Here is a 17,946-nt window from a genome sequence, read left to right as displayed (position 1 = left end):
AGATAAATCTTAAAAAATTAAATAAACAAAACAAAATAAAATGCCAGTTCCTGGGCCTTATCCCAGAGATGCTGAGTCAGGCAGCCTATTGAAGAGCCCGCCTGTGAGCCTGCATTTTCAATAAACCTTCCAACATCGGGGCATCTGGGTGGCTTAGTCAGTGAAGCATCCGACTCTTGGTTTTGGCTCAGGGCATGATCTTAAGGTTGTGAGATCGAACCCCGTATCCGGCTCTACGCTGAGTGCGGACTCTGCTTCAGATTTTCTCTCTGCCCCTCCTCGTTTACACACACGCTCTCTCAAATAAATAAATAAAATCTTTAAAATTAAACAAGACCAAAAAAAACCCTTTCCCATGTGATTCTAGTAGAGCTGTTTATAGAGGCTCACATTTGACAGACTCTAATTGTCTTCACTAAAACCAAGAGTCTTCCAGCTTTGTGGTCGGTCACACCTCAGATGTCCTAGCTAAACCTGCAAAAGCAGAACCCGGTCAGGTTCAAGCCACCTCCCCCACCTCGGAGCAGAGGACAATCAGCTAATTGCAGCCCTGTAGTTAATGATAAGATGGTTATCTCCTTTGGTGTAGATGTCTTGGCCACAGTGAGTTCTGTTACCAGAGCTCCTCAGATATTAGCACCTCCGATAACTGGGTATGGAATATTCTGGAAGCCTTCCAGAAAGGGAGGCAGGGAATGACTGCGCTTACTTGTCTTCTGCCTCTAAAACCCACAGGCTGGAAGCAATGAGTGAATGTGTTGGGGAGATGGGGTTGTAGATGAGAGCACGTGTCCTCACAATGGAAAGGCCACAGAGGCCTGGAGAATCAAGACTCCAGCTTTGTGAGCCATTCCAGGTTTTCCCCATTGCCCAAGGCTTCCCCTCCTTCCCACTTACCATGCGGAGAGCTGGAAGAACAGGCCTTCTTTAATCCTCTTTACCCTTGGGTCTGGGCAGCATGGGTGGGGAAGCTCTAGGGTGTGAGGTGGCTTATAAAGCAACTGAAACAGGTGTGTGTGTGTGTGTGTGTGTTAGTGTGTGTGTGTGTGTGTGTTAGAGCCTGTGTGTGTGTGTGTGTGTGTGTGTGTGTGTGTGTATTAGAGCCCTCCTAGCCCAAAGGAAGCTCTCCATTTCCTGAAACAGGTGTGTGTGTGTGTGTGTTAGTGTGTGTGTGTGTGTGTGTGTGTGTGTTAGAGCCTGTGTGTGTGTGTGTGTGTGTGTGTGTGTGTATTAGAGCCCTCCTAGCCCAAAGGAAGCTCTCCATTTCCTGAAACAGGTGTGTGTGTGTGTGTGTGTGTGTGTGTGTGTGTGTGTGTGTGTGTGGATTAGAGCCCTCCTAGCCCAAAGGAAGCTCTCCATTTCCTCCTGCCACAGATTTCAAACTGTAGGTCAATGGCCTTGTTGCAAAATCCACTTAGTTGGGCGCCTGGGTGGCTCAGTTGTTAAGCATCTGCCTTCAGCTCAGGTCATGATCCCAGGGTCCTGGGATCGAGCCCCACATCAGGCTCCCTATTCGGCGGGAAGCCTGCTTCTCCCTCTCCCCCTCCCTCTGCTTGGGTTCCCTCTCTCGCTGTGTCTCTGTCAAAAGAATAAATAAAAAAAATCTTCAAAAAAAAAAACCCCACTTAGTTACCCATTTAGTTAAGTCTACAGCAAGCACCTTCACAAAATAATTAGAACAGAAATACCTGAATGCTCTCCAAGTAGTAAGGACTCTTTGATGAAAGTTTTGATTTGGTTTTCTCTCTAAATAAATAAGCAGGCCTGTTTGGTGGGTCACTATGTGAAATGTACGTCATATCGTAAGTTACAAAGTCTAAAAACCACAGTCTTGGGCCTGACTGGTTCTCCTGGCCTAGGCCCTGGCTCTGAAATCCACCTGAGCCACTATGGAGCCCACTCTAAGCACAGTGCCACCAAGGAGGCTGGGTGGGGGAGGCATGCGGAGGTCTGTGGAGGCCGGGGACAGGTGACAGGTGGCCCACCAGAATCCCAGACCCTCCACCCAGAGTGACCTCAGGCAACGTGCCAACTCCTTTCTGTTCTAGACATAAGGACAACTGTTTGCTCAGGCCTCTATTTGTAGGACACCCCCCCGCCCCCACCGCCAGATGAGGCTGGCTGGGCACATACCGCAACTCTTGTGCCCCAGGCCCCTGTGTCACGGGGTCCCGCAGCCTAGGTTCCGTGCTTGTGGCTCACAGCAGTATTCCAACCCCCACGTGCCCCAAACTCCCCAGGCAGCTTCCCCACAAACCCAGATACACAGGCTGCTGCTCTGTAGCTCTGCCAAGCAGGAAACCAATGCCTATTCCCTGGCCACAGGTGCCCCGGGCCCCTCGCTCTACCACCCACTCTCTATACGCCGTGCTGCCTAGCCACACACTGCCGACCATCCCCAGCCTGGGAAAGCCGGGCCGGGGGGTACAGGGCCGGCCGGCGAAGCCAGCCAGGGTTTTTACACAGGAAGGAAGAGCAAGCCGAGGTGGGGGTGGAGGCCAAAGGAGGGCGGAAATACTGCAATATCAGCACCCAGAGACCGACAAGAGGGGGGCTGGCCCCTCCCCACCCCTGCCACCCAGTTATGACCTTTATGCTTAGACAAAACAGTCCGTCTGGACCCTGACACCCACCATAGCTGGGGTGGGGGGGGGGCACGTTAGAGAGGGTGGGGAGTGGTTTGGCACACAGGCCCTCCCTGTACAAAAGTTGAGTGCTTTTATGGTGGAAATGCCATGTGGGCACAGAGTGGAACAGGGGAATATGGGGGTGCACAGAAAAAAGTCATCTGGGAACCCCAGACCTTTCCTTCCCTCTGCTCAAACAGCTGCTACCCAGGCAGGCCCAGAAGAGCTGGGGCAGCAGAGAGCTGGCCTCATTCGTGCCTGTCAGACCGGCAGGGAGGGGGCGGGTGGGGGGGCGCAATGTGGGTCCCACGGCAGGCAGGGGAGCTTACGTTACTGATCTGGTCCTGGGTCTTCTTGATTCTCTGGAGTTCGGGTGTGTCTGCCACCACGCTGAAGCCCTTGCCCTTGTTCTTCTCAAACTCCTCCTTGTAGCGCACCTGGAGGATGAAGCGGGAAAGAGGGGGTAGCGTCAACACAGGGGCGGCAGAGGTGGCCCCAGCCTGTGGCCACCTCTGATGCAACCACCAGCCAGGAGGGAGACTCTGACCAGAAATCGCCCTGCAGTGACATCCACCGCCCACCCCCAAACTCAAAGCAGGAGCCTTAGCCAAAAAGTGTTTGATTACTAACAATAACCCACAAAGATGTATTCAGTGCATTCTGAGTGCCAAGTGCTTTACATGAATTATCTCACTTAAGTCTTACTATATTCTATTATTAGCCCCATTCTGCAGATAAAGAAACTGAGCCAGAGAGAGGCAGAGCCCCCTGCCAGGGTCACAAAGCTCGGCAATAAATGTCCAGAGCCACCAGGGTGCAAACTCTTGTCTGCCTGACTCCTGACCCTTCACCACTGGCCTATCCTGCGTGAAAGCTATAGGAAGGTTCTTTCCAGAGCTCCAAAGGCTGCCCCAGCCCTCACCCTTGCCAGGATGTGGCCTGACCCACCGAGAACCCGGAGGAGTCTCTAAGCGCCCAGCTGAGTGAAGGCTGTGCCAAGGCACAAAGCTGGCATCCAGAAAGGACGCTGGTGAGACAGCCACTCGGAAGGGCTCCATCAATGAGCCTTTGACAGGCCCGGCGGCTTCCCGGAGCCTGCTAGGCCCGCTTCTAAGGTCAATGCCTCGGGAGGGGATGACGTCGGTGGGGGCACAGACCGGACTTCGGAACAGGGCTCCAAGATCCAGGGAAGAACCCTACACTCCACCACTGCCCTCCTCTCCTGAGAAATTCGCGGACACTCAAGCACCAGAGGGACTCAAGTCAGACCTAAGAAAGGACTTCCCGAACGCTAATGGAATTGAAATATGAAAAATATCTTATTATCCCCTGGATGAGAGGGGATGGAGGCTAGAAATGCCCATGGGACAGAGAACTGTTCCCTGTTTCCAGAGATTTCACCCCTCCCCCGCCCACCCCCCTCAGCAGCCAGCCAGCTGTTCCAGCCCCACCAGCTGCCTGGATTTCCTCCAGGGGGGCTGCACTCGCCGAGAAGCAGGTCAGCCCAGGACACAAGGCCCTGGGCCTTGGGAGTTTCCAGGACGGGATGCCCAGGCAGCTGTCAGGAGTCACCTGGCCACGGGGCTGAGCGGCACCCTGACCTGACCAACAACACCCACGTATGCATCCATGGCCAGGCCTGTCAGTTCCTCTGCACGTTGCCCAGGGGTCAGAGGTCCTTGTTCACCCTCTGGAGCCCAGCTTACCCACCTATGGGGTTCTAGATCCTAAAAGGTTTCAGAAGCTCCTTTGTTTATTTATTTTTTAAAAGAGGCTCCTTTGTTCTGATCCAGACTGAAAACAAAGGCCTAGATGTGCTATTTCCCAAAAGACTGGAAGTTAATGAAGTAAATACAAGGACTGACCCACCCCAAGGGCCCAGAACTGCCCCCAGCATCAGCCCTTCCAGAAAGCCTTGGAACAGTGTGGTGATCTTTAGTGCCGGGGGCAGGGAGACCCTTCGGGAAAAGGGGCATCAGGGAGAGGATGCAGAAGCCCCAAATCCAAGGCCTCTGGCCTCGATTTCCCCATCTGTAAAAGGGTTGTCATGGGAATCAGTTAAAATATGGGGAGGGGGCTTCCCATCGCCAAGCATGGGCAAAGAGCCCGAGGGAGCTGGTCCTAACACGTGCTCAGTCTTCCACTTGCCAAGTGATCTTGGGCAACTGACATCACCCCTCAAGCCTCCATTTCCAATCTGTAAAATGGGGAGAGTACCACCCATTCCAGTCAGCGGCGTAAACTACAGACAGTGGCTCTAACACAGCAAAATGTATCCCCGAGCATCCTGAAGCAGGGCAGGGCTCCGCACCTGCGGCTAAAGGCAAGTGTGGAAGTGCTTTGTCAACATTAAAGTGCTGAACCAGTGCCAGACCCCCACTCCTTCCTCCACTTCCTGGCCTTGCTAGGGTCAGGCCCCTAATCCAGGGGAGTAATTGCCAAGGCGACACTACAATGATGTCAGCTAGTTCCCAGGCTCAGGAACTGCCTCTCCCTGCTGGGGAAGGAGAATGCATTTCACTCCTGGCACAGGCAGCCAGATAGGGCGGGGCTGGGGTGGACTGGGGACTGAGAAGGGAAGGAGGGAGGTCTGGGTTTAGCACCTCACTGCTGTATGTCACTAGGCAAGTCAGTACCCCCCTCTGGATCCCCTGAGCGGGGGGGTGGGGGGTGGGGGGTGGGGGGGGACTGGCCAGCTGATCTCTAAAAACCCACCCCGCTCTGGAGTTTGTGACCACTTTTAAGTACCTGCAGGCCTTAACTATGAAGAATCAAGGTGAGGGAGATTCTCTGAGAGGCCTTTTGGTGCTGGAGTGGGTGGCAGAGGTGAAAGGTAGAGAGCCAGGAGCGGGGGTAGGGCCCTGCCTAGAGCCCCTCCCTCAGGGTTCTCTGGTCACCCAAGCAGGAGGGTTTGCCCTCACCTGGGACGGCTCAGCAGGATGTGGTGGTGGGGGGCGTCTCTGAGGGAAGGGACCCACCCAAGGTCATTCAAGGTTGTCGGTAGGGGCAGGATGCAACTCTGCACTGGGGGCGGATGACTCCATGCCTGGGAGCTGCCTGGGCCGCCCATCCTGACAATTCCTGAGGCAGGGCCAGGTCTGATGCTCCTCCTCCTCCTACCCAACAAACACCACCCAACTCCCTGGGTCTGTCTTGTTCATTACTTATCGCAACAAAGTAGGTACAAATGTTTGTTGCATGAATGATGAATGAACTGAATAGACACAAAATATCAAACAGACAGCACAATTTAGAAAGTCACTGCTTTGCTGACCTAACATAAAGAGGAAAGATCATGACTTCAAAAAAAAATTTTTTTCTCCGAAATAAACCAGTATGAAACAAAACAAAAAGTTTTTTGAAAAAAATACAGTGCCAACCATTTCCACTTACCATGTGCCTACTATGTGCTGTGCCCACATACTATGTAACTTACCCCCTTCTAACAAAAAAGAAATCAGCTTGAAAATTAAGACAGACACAGATGGGAAGGAGAGCGAATGAAAACGGTCAGCGCTGGAAGCAATCAGCAAAAGGTCACTGTGTCTATTCCCCAGCTTCATTGTGCCCAAGCTCCATTTCCCTCCTTTCCAAGAGAATAGTTAATAGTGAACATTTACTGGGCGCCTGGGTGGCTCAGTTGGTTGAGCGACTGCCTTGGGCTCAGGTCATGATCCTGGAGTCCTGGGATCGAGTCCCGCATCGGGCTCCCTGCTCAGCGGGGAGTCTGCTTCTCCCTCTGACCCTCCCCCCTCTCATGCCATCTCTCATTCTCTCTCTCTCAAATAAATAAATAAAATAAAATAAAAAATAGTGAACATTTACTGAGTGCTGACTCTATGCCAGGAACTGTTCTAAATGCCTAATATATACTAATATCCTCTATATCCCCTGTAATATATGACGTTATATATACTACATAATATATGCTATATCTTTGCAACCGCCTTTGGAGAAAGATAATCCCCATTTTACAGATGAAGGCACTGAGGCTCAGGAAGGTGAAATATCTTACCCCAGATCACACAGCTAGTGTGGCAGACCCAGGATCTGACCTTCAGCCAGCTTAGGTCAGAGTGACACCATATGCTGCCTGCAGGGCTGGGGACAGACCACACTGTCCTGTGCCTGGGATTGTACAGCGCCACGGGGTCTGACAATGGGGGAAAGAATGAGAGAGGCATTCTTCTTGTACTTCTTTTTTTTTTTTTAAAGGATTTTCCTGTCTTTTTTTTTTCAAAGATTTTATTTATTTATTTATTTGTCAGAGAGAGAGAGAGAGACAGAAAGAGCACAAACAGGGGGAGTGGCAGGCAGAGGGAGAAGCAGGCTCCCCGCAGAGTAGGGAGCCCGATGTGGGACCCGAGCCCAGGACCCTGGGATCATGACCTGAGCTGAAGGCAGACGCTTAACCGACTGAGCACCCAGGTGTCCCTCTTCTTGTACTTCTGCGTCAGTTCCGGGGGCCACACAGACACCCCCCAGCGCTCAGCACCCCCCCCAAAGATGTTGCCTCTACTCAGCCTGGGGCTGGGGAAGGGAGAGCTGCCTTGGGAAGGGGGTGCAGCTCGGCCCCAGCCTCCGGTTCCCTGCCTCAGCCAGGCCTGGGCAGGACCACCCAGAGGGTCATTTCTGGTCAGTTCTGTGGTTACCTCCCCCACAGGGGAGGCTCCAGGTGTCCCAGACACCCAAAGTACCACTTTGGGAACCAATCTAGACACAGGAAAACAAAGTTGAAATAGCACTGGCAGCTTCCAGAGACCGAGGAGGGCTGAGACACACACATGCAGGCCAGGAAGGGGCCCTGGCAAGAGACCCAGCGACACCCTGGTGGGGGGGTGGGGCACCGGAGGCAGGGGCTCCCACTTCCCTTCCCGCCAGCCACAGGCTGCTCTAGCCGGCCCTGCCCCCACAGCAGCCACAGGAACCAGAACCTGTCACCACCCCCGGCCAGGCCCACTCAGCCCTTCCAGTGCATCAGCCCAGCCCCCAGCCTCCAGGCAACGGGGCTGTGCTGTCCCCATTTTACCAAGGAGGAAAAAAGCTATGAGAGGAAACCGGCCAGGCTCAGACCACAGAGCTGGGGGCGAGGGAGAAGGAAGACAGACCCAGGCTTGCAAAGAAGGCAGGACCCTGGCCTCCACCCTCTGCCTACCCCAGCTGCCAGGCCCCAGGAGCCGGACTCAGGTTAGAGCGGTATCCTCAGTGCAACAGAGCCCTGACTCCATGACGCGCCCCCCCACCCCCAGAGCCGGAGCAAGGTGAGCTCAGGTCAGTTCCACCTAGCTTCCTGCCTGCCCCTCAAGCCTGGCTCTAAGTCTCACAAATCAAGTCCAAAAGGCTCATGAGAATCACCAGGGGAGTCAAAATGCAGATTCCTGGGCACTGCCCAGAATTGCCAACCAGAAACCCCCTGGGTGGAGCCTAGGAATCTGCATTCCAACACACACACACGCGCGCGCGCGTGCGCGCGCGCGCTCTCTCTCTCTCTGCCCCCCCCCCACCTTGGTAACTGTGCATCCAATGGGTGAGAGCTTAAGGCTGGCTGCTGGCCACATCAGGCTACGCAACTGGCAAGAGCAAAGGGCTTGAAATCTGCCTCTGTCACTGGGCTCTGGGCAACCGGCATGGCCTCTCTAAAGCTGTGTCCCCATCTGTAGAATGGGGATTAAAAAAATCTCTCCTTCAGCAGGTGGTTGCAAGGATTCTGTGAGGTCAGGGCCTGGCCCTCGGTGAGGACCTCATGGAGGATGACTGCCATCCTCATCATTTCCTCAGCCTGCCTGAGAGACAGGGGCCCAGGGGCCTGGGAGGCGAGCAGCAGGCCAGGCCCCGGGGAGGGGAGTAGTGAGCCAAGCCGAGGTGGGGCAGAGGGACCTCGGAAGCCTGAGCCCGGCTGCTTCCTCCTCCAGACCCCGCCCCTCAGGGAGCTGGTTCCAGGGGCAAAAAGGGCTACAACCCGGCTTTTGTGGGACTGACAAAAGCTAAGGGAATTAACAGGGTTTGGATTTCTCCTCCTGAGAGTAGGGCTGTGTGTGTGTGTGTGTGTGTGTGTGTGTGTGTGTGTGTGTGTGTGTGTGTGTGTGTGTGTGCGTGTGTGCGTGTGTGCGTGTGTGGAGAGTAGGGCTGTGTGTGTGTGTGTGTGTGTGTGTGTGTGTGTGTGTGTGTGTGTGTGCGCGCCTCTACCTCTGCCTGAGTGTGTGCACTCTCGTACCTCGGGGAGCTGCACCTTTCCAAAGACCTGACGTCTCCTCCCTACACCTCTTCTTCCGGGTCCTCCTGATGGGGCCCCCACCACTTGGGGTTCTGACTGCCCCTCTCAAGCTGTGGGGTGAGTACAGGTCGCCCTGGATGCTGTGGCCTGCACACCCCTCGAAGCCCCCTCCACCTCTGGCCCCAGGGGGCCCTCTCCAGGATGGGGGGGTCCCGGGAAAGTCGTCAGCTGGCAAGGGTCTGGCTAATATCCTCCCCATGCAGACGAGGCCCAGACCCCAGGGCTGCCTCAGCCCCTCTCCCTGCCAGCTGGACCATGCTGCCTCCCTCAGGGGGCAGAGGTCAGGTATCCATACCAGCTCCCCCGAACTGCGGGTTTCATGCCCAGCAGGGTCAGCATCCGGGCTAGCAGCTTTAAGCTGCCGCCAAGGGAAAAACCAGCTTCCCCTACTTGCTCCCTGCCGCTGTGGGGCACGCAGGAAGCCTGCACCTCACACCTCACCGGGACTGTACATGGTCAAGGTCACTGTACTTGGGAGTGGAAAAACCAGAGTCCAGATCCTGAAACTTCATTCACTGTGTGTGTCAACAGGCAAAGCCTCAGTTCCCTCATCTGACGGCCCCCAGAGCGGGGTCAAGGATGAATGAGGCAAAGTAACTCGGAGCGCTTGCTAAGCTGTAACAGTTCTTACTGGCACCAGGAACTACTGTGTTTATTATCAAGGTAGAGATAAGTTCTCCTGAGGGAGCTGGGTGGAAAACTGGAAAGAACACAAGTCTCAGAATTAGACAAACCGGCCTTCCAAGTCAGGGGCTTCCCTTCCCTCTTCCCTAGAGTGGGGGTGATCCTGCAACTGCACAGGCTTGTGAACTGAGGGCACTTAAATGCCCAGGGCATTAGGCGCTCAAGATGAGAGCAGTTAATAGTGTTCCTGCCCTACTACTACCCCATATGATCTTAGCAAGTCCCCTCGTGTCTCTGGGCATGTTTCCTCATCTGTACCCCGGGAGAAACAGCACCCTCACAGCTGCCAGAAGTCAACGAGAGGACACTAAAGAGCACAGGGCTGGTTCTCCTTCACGGGACCTCCTAGGAGACAGGGACCCAGAGAGGTCATGTTAACATCCGACAGCAGGAACCCCACTCCAGAGGGATCAGGAGAGATACCCCTCTATGGCCCGAGAGGGGTCCTCTGCAACATTTTCCCTGGCCCTGGGCACCCTGCCCACTTGGCTAAGTCCCTCAAGGGGTCTTTGCAGAAGCCCCACCCCACCCTCCCCCAGCACCCCCAGTCTAGGCCAGGCTGGTCCCAGAAGCCTTCCCAGACCTCCAGCCACAGTGACCTGTTTGGGGCTCAGGGTTCTGGACTCTTTGCTTATTCCTCACTGTCCCCTAAAGACTGAGTCGTGCCTGGGGCAGGAACCCATTTCCTCCCCACTACAGCGGCATGCACCATTCCCCACAAAGCAAGTGCTCCAGAAAAGTCAGGCCCAAGGAGACAAGTCGGACAGGCCCCCAGGGCGAGGCCCCCTTTGCAGCCTGCCCTCTGCAGAGTGGAGGAGCTTCGGAGACATGGCCATAAAGGGTGGGTTGACCTCAGACTGGCCTGAGCCTGGGGAGGTGAGTCCCCTCCTTTGAGGGTGGGGAGGGAGTGGAGAGAAGGGAGAAAGGAACAGCTTCCTGGAGGAGGCAGGCTTTAGAGGCCCCACAAGAGACTCCTGGAGCAGAGATAGCTCTCGAACCCACTTCTTCCACTCCTTTGACAAAGTCAGGAAATATGAAGTAACCAGGCGCAGGGGTGGGGGCAGGGAGACAGGGCAAGTGCCAGGATTTCAGCACCTTGGCCTCGCTGAGTAACCACGGGGAGGGGGGAAGCAGCCCTTGCCAAATCCAGGGGTTACAACAGCCCTCCCTCCCTGCCAGGCCACAGGGCCCACCCCACCCCCTCACCTGACTCTGGAGCTCGCTCTGTTGCTTGAGGCGGAGGTTTTCCGGGGTGTCAGCCACCATGGTGAAGGACTGCTTGGGGTAGTGTCTACAGGACAGAAAAAAGGGCAGAGGTCATTCTGGGGAAGGGGCGGGAATCTTTGGGCTTCTCACAGGCCTGACTCTCCTGGAAACTTCCTCTTACCCGTGCGTGGGCAGCCCCTGCCCAGCCCAGCAGCAGGACCACGATGTACACCAGGCTTGGCTGAGAGGAGGCAACTATGTCTCAGACTTGGCCAGGGCCGAGCTAGGAAGATGCATTAGGCCTGAGGGGCGGGCCTACCATGGAGAACTGTCCTGAGCCAATGGGAGGCCCTGGGGACAGTGTCTGAGGGTTTCAGATGACCCTTGTTTGGAAATAACCCATGCCTTAGAATCTAGCGTGCAGGGGGGTGGAGAGGCCTGGGCCACCCGGAATAGCCCTGCCAGACTGGGGAGAAAGAAAATGAGCATGGGCCAGAACAAAGCATTCAGCTAAAGGCAGAAACAGAGACCAACCAAGCAGAGGAAGGGCAGGAGGGATGTGGAGACAGAAGTAAAGGGGAATGGAAACAAAACAGATGAGCAAAGGGAAAAAAAGAGACAGAGAGAGAAACCAAGAAACAGACTCTTAACTCTAGAGAATACACTGAGGGTTATGGGGGGGGGGGGGCGGTGAAAAAGGTGATGGGGACTAAGAAGTGCATTTGTCGTGATGAGCATCGGGTGATTAAAATAACAACTTAAAAAAAAAGTAGTAAAGGGGAATGGGACATACATATCCGGGGGGGCTTCCTGGAGGAGGTGGTGAGAGAGAAAATGCACACATCCAGGGTGGTATTTGGAAGGGCTAACAAGGTCTAACTCAACTGGAAGTAGGTGAGAAATCAGCTTGATGTCAGAAAATCAGCTTGAGGCCCTCAAGTGACAGATAACACTTTAACAAAGGTTGATGTTTGCCTAGCGTCTTAGTTCACCAAATCGCCACAAACGCCCTATTTTCCTGCTTTGACAGAAGGGAGAACTGAGGCTCAAGACAGGTTAAACAGTGTGGCCAAGTCACGGGGCCAGTAAATGGTGGCATATAAATTTGTACCCAATCTCCCCAGGGCCCAGCATCCTGAACCAAACACTCCCATCTCCAGACACGGGACAGACCAGGAGGCTGCTCCCCAGAAAGGGGGCCAGACTGGAGGTAGCAGGAGCCAGGGGAGCCCTTGGAGCGAGGCCCACAGGGACCACCAGAATCATGAGGTTGTATCCCCTCATTTCCCAGAGGGGGAAACGGTGTTGTGGTGCCAGGCACTTAGCACTTAGCTGATTTCATAATTAACTCATTTATCACATTGGTTTCTTTCTTTTTTTTTAATAATTTTTTAAAGATTTTAATTATTTATTTTTATTTGAGAGAGAGAATGAGAGAGAGAGAGCATGAGAGGCGGGAGGGTCAGAGGGAGAAGCAGGCTCCCCGCTGAGCAGGGAGCCCGATGCGGGACTCGATCCCGGGACTCCAGGATCATGACCCGAGCCGAAGGCAGTCGCTTAACCAACTGAGCCACCCAGGCGCCCATCACATTGGTTTCTTGTCCTCTCTCTACTTCTCCATGAGGTGAGGGGTTTCTGGTCTCTTTTGTCCATTGATTTATCCCAAACTCCTTAGAACAGAACCTGGGGTTCAACAAACGTGTGATGGATAAGTGAATGTCCCACCAGGCACTGAAGCTGGGCCAAGACAAGAACTCCAGTCTCCTATGTCCCACGGGGTCATCCCAAAGGCCCCCAGCAAACCAGCTAAAGGAGAGGAAGCCCTGAGTCACTGGTTTGTGGGAATGTGCTGGAATGTGAAATGGCTGCGGGTCTACATGGGCTCCAAATATTTCAGGGGCTGGCGAGTGGCCTCTCTGAGCAGGAGCTGAGGTCTGGCCATTTGCAGCCCTGGGTGACCACACCTCACCACAACCGTGACCACCTGCAGATCCCCGAGTCACAGGCTGTCTGTCCTCAGGTAAGAGATGGAGCGCTGCCTTCCAGGCATGTTCCACCCCGGCTGGCCTGGCCAACATGCCCTAGAGCCGGAAATGAGCTGCCCTACTGTGCACTCACCAAAGCTGGGAGGTTCTTACGGTCACCACCCTGAGCCAGAGCTACCTGTGAACACGTGACTTCCCCCCCACCCCAGCCACCACTTGTGAAGGGTAGGACTGGGGTTTGCAGAACTAAATCAGGGTGGGGGAGGAGTGACTACAATGGACACAGTGCTGGGCTCTGGCCCTGCCACTGACTCGCTGGGTGACTTTAGCAAATCCTTTTTCCTCCTGGGCTGGTTTCACTGACCTGGACCTAGGCGATTCCAGCTGTGCCCCTCCCCCACCCTCCACTGCCCCACCTGGGTCCTGCCTCCCAGGTGGGCTCAGCTCGGGCCCTCAGCTCCCCCAGCAGAGGGAGGAAGAGGAAAAATAAACACAGGTGCCTACAGCTGACAACAGAAATGGCCTGGGGATGAATGCAGGGCTAAGGCTACGGGGCCACGCCCCAGGCTTGGCCCAGCTGCAGGCAGCCAGGGCCACCCACAGCTGAGGTGCTCCCTTCAAAATTCCTCAGCAGCTCGAGAAAAAGGGAGGGTCCACTGGGAGTCGGCTTCTGGAGATTAGAAAGAGAACGGCAGGAGGGATCCAAGTTAGGATCTCTAGCAGAACTGGCTGGCCTTGAGGTCCTAGGAGGGAAGGCTTCAGAGATGGCCCTCCCACCAAATCAGAGCCCTTCCCAGGGTGTCACGGGGTGGGGGATGTGGTGAGGAGAGCATCGGTGGCAGAGGAGGGAGGTGAGGTCCTGAAGCAGGCGGACCGAGGGGAAGACCTTCCGGGCAGCTCTGGCCCGTTCCGAGATGGTGCCGCTCAGCATTTGGTGGGGAAGGGTGGCGGGCAGGCTCGGCAAATACATGTGCTCCGCAGCCAGTCTGCAAACCTGGGCTTTTCCCATTTGCCTGAATGTACGAGGTTAAAATGGAATGCCAGTTCCGGTGGCCCAAGGAAAGCCCAACGGGGGCGGCTGACGTGCAGTTCCGAGGCTCCTACAGCGTCCACAACCGCAGAATGCAGACACGGGCCCTCCGCAGCAATGCGCGGCTCCGAGACACGGGGGCCAGTCGTCTCTGCCACTGCACCAGAACGTTATTGGGAGACCCCCCCCCCAATATGCAGCGAGTGCTTCTGGATGGGACTGTGAGGTGTTTCACCTTCCCCTTGGAGCCACCATGACCCCCAGATCTCAGCCCCCCACGGCCAAAACACCAATCCCGTCAGTAGGCAAGGGGAGACCAGCCTAGATGTTCACACAGCTTAATCTAGCGGGAAGGGGGGGAGGGGAGGTTTTAATCCTGCATCAGATTAACTAAATTCAAGAGGCGCTCCAGAGCCTCCAATCTCTTAGCCCGCCTCCTGGACCCCAACCCTGGACCAGAGGAAGACAGGCAGATATCTCTTCCTCCTGCTGGGTCAAACCTGTCCCCTCCCCACAGCCCCTGGCCCTGGCGGCCCTGGCGAGCCAGCAGTGCCTTTTCCCTCCCCCTGCTCACTGCGCTTCAGGTTCCCATAGCAACCCCATCCTCAGCTCCAGGCTGGAGAGCAGCAGTGCAGGGCAGACACAGAGTCTGTGGGGGTGGGGGGAGATGCGCGGACAGCCAGCCTGTCCTCAGCTGCAGGGGAGCCCACGAGGGCAAAACCAGGAGGCTGTGAATGCAGGATCCTTGCAGACAGTGTCAGTGAGGAAGACAGGTGCCTCGGGTGTGTTTCAGGGGGGAGGACGCACGAACGCGGGTGCTGTGCCCTTCCCCCACCCACACGACTGCCTTCCAAGAAGGGCGCAACTGATCTGACCTCCTTCCAGAGACCATTGCTGGGAATTCTACCTTTTCTCTCCCTCTCTGTCCTCAGGCTGAAGCTCTCCCGACCCATTACTCTCAGACCCAAGTCGGGATGAATGGATGTGCACGAAAGCCAATGCAGGGCACAGAGGCCGCCCTGGGGTTACCAGCCCAACTGGGACCCCAGCCCCACCAACAGCCTGGGCCACAGTGAGGTAACGGGGGGGGGCCCAGGGTGGGAAGAACTGGGTGTCCCAACCCTACCTGAAGCTGGGTGCAGAGCAGAGCTGTTCTTTGTCCCTTCCATGGGCCCGGCTGCACCCAGCCCCTTGTTCATTACCCCAGGCAGTAGGCCCTCCACTGACGCCCCTCCCCACCTCTGACTGCAGCATCAGCTGCTCTGGGGAAGAAAGGCATGCAGACAGTCCAAGTCCACTAGGAAGGAAAGCCTGGGGGGGGGGGGGGGGGCAGGGGAAGGGATCTAGCAGCCATGAGGGAAAGAACAGGGACCCGCAGGGCAATCAGGCAGTGTGGCTGCAGGCCTCTGGGAGAATTTACGGGCACATCAAGTGCCTTGATTTGGTGTGTGCCCTGTGGTATCCTATGTCCACTCTCCCTTCATCTGCCACAAGGCTTTGGGTTAGGAAAGGCAGGCATTCTCATTGGGCCCATTTTACAGATAAAGAAACTGATGCTCAGTGTCAAGTACAAAGACCTCGCCCAGTGCACTCCCCCTCCCCCCAAGTGCCTGGCCATCTAAGGGCAGGCTGACTTCTCTCTCAGATGGACCCCAGTCCACACGGCTAGCTCTCAGAACTCTGGAAAAAGAGGCACTTGGCGGGGTGGGTGGCGAACAAAGAACTTTATCTTTCAACCCCAACCAGTTCCCATGCTTGGTCATTATGAGAGACCCTCTGGGGGTCAGAAGGCAGGCGGACAATCAGAAGCCACCTACTCCCTAAAACTTTTCTAAAGCAGGTGTCTCAAGAGTGTAGATAATGACCCACATGGATGCAGGAGAAGGGTCCTCTGCCTCTCTGGGGTTTGCCCTAAAGACCTGTGAGTCACCTTCCTGTTCAGAAGGACTAGAAGGGCAGGGAGGATGCTGAGAAGCTGCGAGGCCCCTGCTACAGACACACTGGTGCCAGGGCACAGCCCCACTCTGCTCCTGCCCTCCGCCGCATTCCAGAGGCAGAGCCAGGGCCAGAATAGACCAGAGATCCTGAAAGCCCAGCTCCCCCTTTCTACAAGCAACCTTGCCCCTTCCAGCCTTGGACCCCTTCAAAAACCACAGCTTTTTGTTCAGGGAGGAACAAAAATACATCAACAAAAGCAACAAGGAGCCTTTGGTTTTACCAAAAGAAAAAAAAAATAGCCCCTACATCCTGCCTCTGGAAGGAGCTGCTGATTCCCCTGCTGGGAACACTGCCCATGTGGGTGGGGGGGGGGGGCTCCTTTCTAACCCAGTTTCTCACCCGTCCCCCAGGCCTGAGGAGCTGAAATGGTGGGGATAGGAAGCAACAAGGAAGCATTGTTTGACCAGAGGAAAAAAATGAGCAGCCAGAAAGATCAAGGCCAGACGTGAAGAAGAACTTACCAGCCCTCAGGCGTTGGAGACAAGATGAAAAATCAAAGCTGGTACCCCTCCCTGATGGCAGTACATAAAAAGAAGTGATTCTGCCAATTTGGGCAAGGCATGCAAACACTGGGCCTCAGTTTCCTCATCTCTAAAATGGGGCATTAGGAAACAAAGTGATCTCTGAGGTTCCTTGAGGCCCCGACATCTCTGCGTGTAAGGCTTTAGGGATGAGAGTGGTGGTATTGGGGGCCGTGCATCTGGCCACTGTGGATGCCCTGTTGAGCCTGCCTCCTCCAACCCAAACACACATCACACATGCCCCTCTCACTCCCACTCCTGGCACGATACCCGCTCCCTGGGACATCTGATCCCACTGTTCCCAATCAGAGGCAGGAAAGAGGGAAGTGGGAAAGCTCCAGGCCCCAGTCCTGGATTTACCCACCAACGCCCCATCCCTAAGAGTAGCTGGGATTCGAGACAGTTTGCTAGAATCCAGAGACACTTTGAGCCCCCAATCCCACCAGCACAGACCCCACCCCACACTCTGAGACCTGAGGGAAGGAGCAGGATGATAGTCCCTTGTTCTCCGGAGCCTGGAGCCTGGGCCATCTCCACCGTCCTCAGCCCCCCACCACCCAGCTCAAGGAAACTGAAGGATGGATCTGGAAATCTGTATTCAGTGAAGAGGGGGAAGGTGCATCTGAATGTCCCCCCTTCCTTCCCCGGTCTATGTCCACCCCCACACTTGATACCCCCAAAACCTGGTTCCCCTGGCCTGAATCTCTGCCTGGGGTACGCAGCCTAACTCCATTAACTCCTGGCCCCCAAGGAGGAGGGAACGGTCTCATTTCTCCCCACCCCCACCCCACCCCTGACCTCCACACTCCTAGACTATTTGCATGGAGACAAAGGGGCAGGCTTGTGCGTGTGGACACATGAGCTCCACTTTCACAAAACATAGTTTACAAAACAAATAACCGAGGGCATAAAAAATTCCCCTAACCAAGGGAGCAAGCAGGCTCACCCCACCTACCTGGAAGTTTCGCAGAAGAATCTGAAGGTGGTTCTTATACCACCAGCCATTGTACACAAGCCGAAAGACACACCTCTACCTAGTCACAGCAATGCCCGGGTGGCTGTGCCTGGGAACTGGGAACACACACACACCGCCCATTCAGTCTGACTCCTTGGCATTTCTCCCCGGCCCCACATCCAAGCGTGTGTGCCTGGATACGCACCAGGCGTGTGTTTAAGGGCATGTTTGTGGGGGTCCATGACCGCCCAGCAGGCTGGCTATGAGCTCTAGCCTGTTCTCTCTGCTGCCTAACCCCAAAACAAGTCTGGTGCAAGAAGAGAAATAGAAGAGGCCTTTTTGCTGCTTAACAGTCACTTTCTAGAACATTTTAAAATCTCAGTCTTGAGAAGCCACTGGGGAATGACAGACAGCCTTCTTCCCTCTTGACCACCGCTCTGCCAGATCCTGGCTCAGGGACTGGCCAGAAACAGGCACACCACAGAAGCCTCCCTGCACAACAAACTCACGCCCTCCCCCACAGAGGGGGTCCAACTCCCTGGCAAAGTGCCGGGAGAGATCACCAGCCCCTCTGGGTCTTGAGCAGGCGGTACTGCTGAGAAGGAAGGAAGCCAGGCCTGAGGTCTACAAAGCAAGGCCAGGAGGGGAGTGGGGGCACAGCTACAC

The 17,946-nt window shown here is 55.4% G+C and overlaps 1 protein-coding gene across 2 annotated transcripts in view; it reads right to left on the bottom strand.

Moving 5' to 3' along the window:
• LASP1 (LIM and SH3 protein 1) overlaps window positions 1-17,946 on the bottom strand; it is a 40,171-nt gene that overhangs the window by 12,522 nt on the left and 9,703 nt on the right. The window contains exons 3-4 of one of the 2 annotated variants that reach the window (XM_027625875.2): window positions 10,792-10,876; window positions 2,957-3,064 (exon numbers count right to left, since the gene is read on the bottom strand). In XM_027625875.2, coding sequence (XP_027481676.1) covers window positions 2,957-3,064; window positions 10,792-10,876 — 193 coding nt within the window. The remainder of the gene's footprint in view (window positions 1-2,956; window positions 3,065-10,791; window positions 10,877-17,946) is intronic. The other variant, XM_027625876.2, reaches the window with a different exon arrangement.

This window comes from Zalophus californianus, chromosome 16, assembly GCF_009762305.2.
Source record: "Zalophus californianus isolate mZalCal1 chromosome 16, mZalCal1.pri.v2, whole genome shotgun sequence".
NCBI lineage: Eukaryota > Metazoa > Chordata > Mammalia > Carnivora > Otariidae > Zalophus > Zalophus californianus.
Note: the sequence above shows the minus strand (reverse complement) of the source record. Positions and strands in the feature narration are given on the sequence as shown.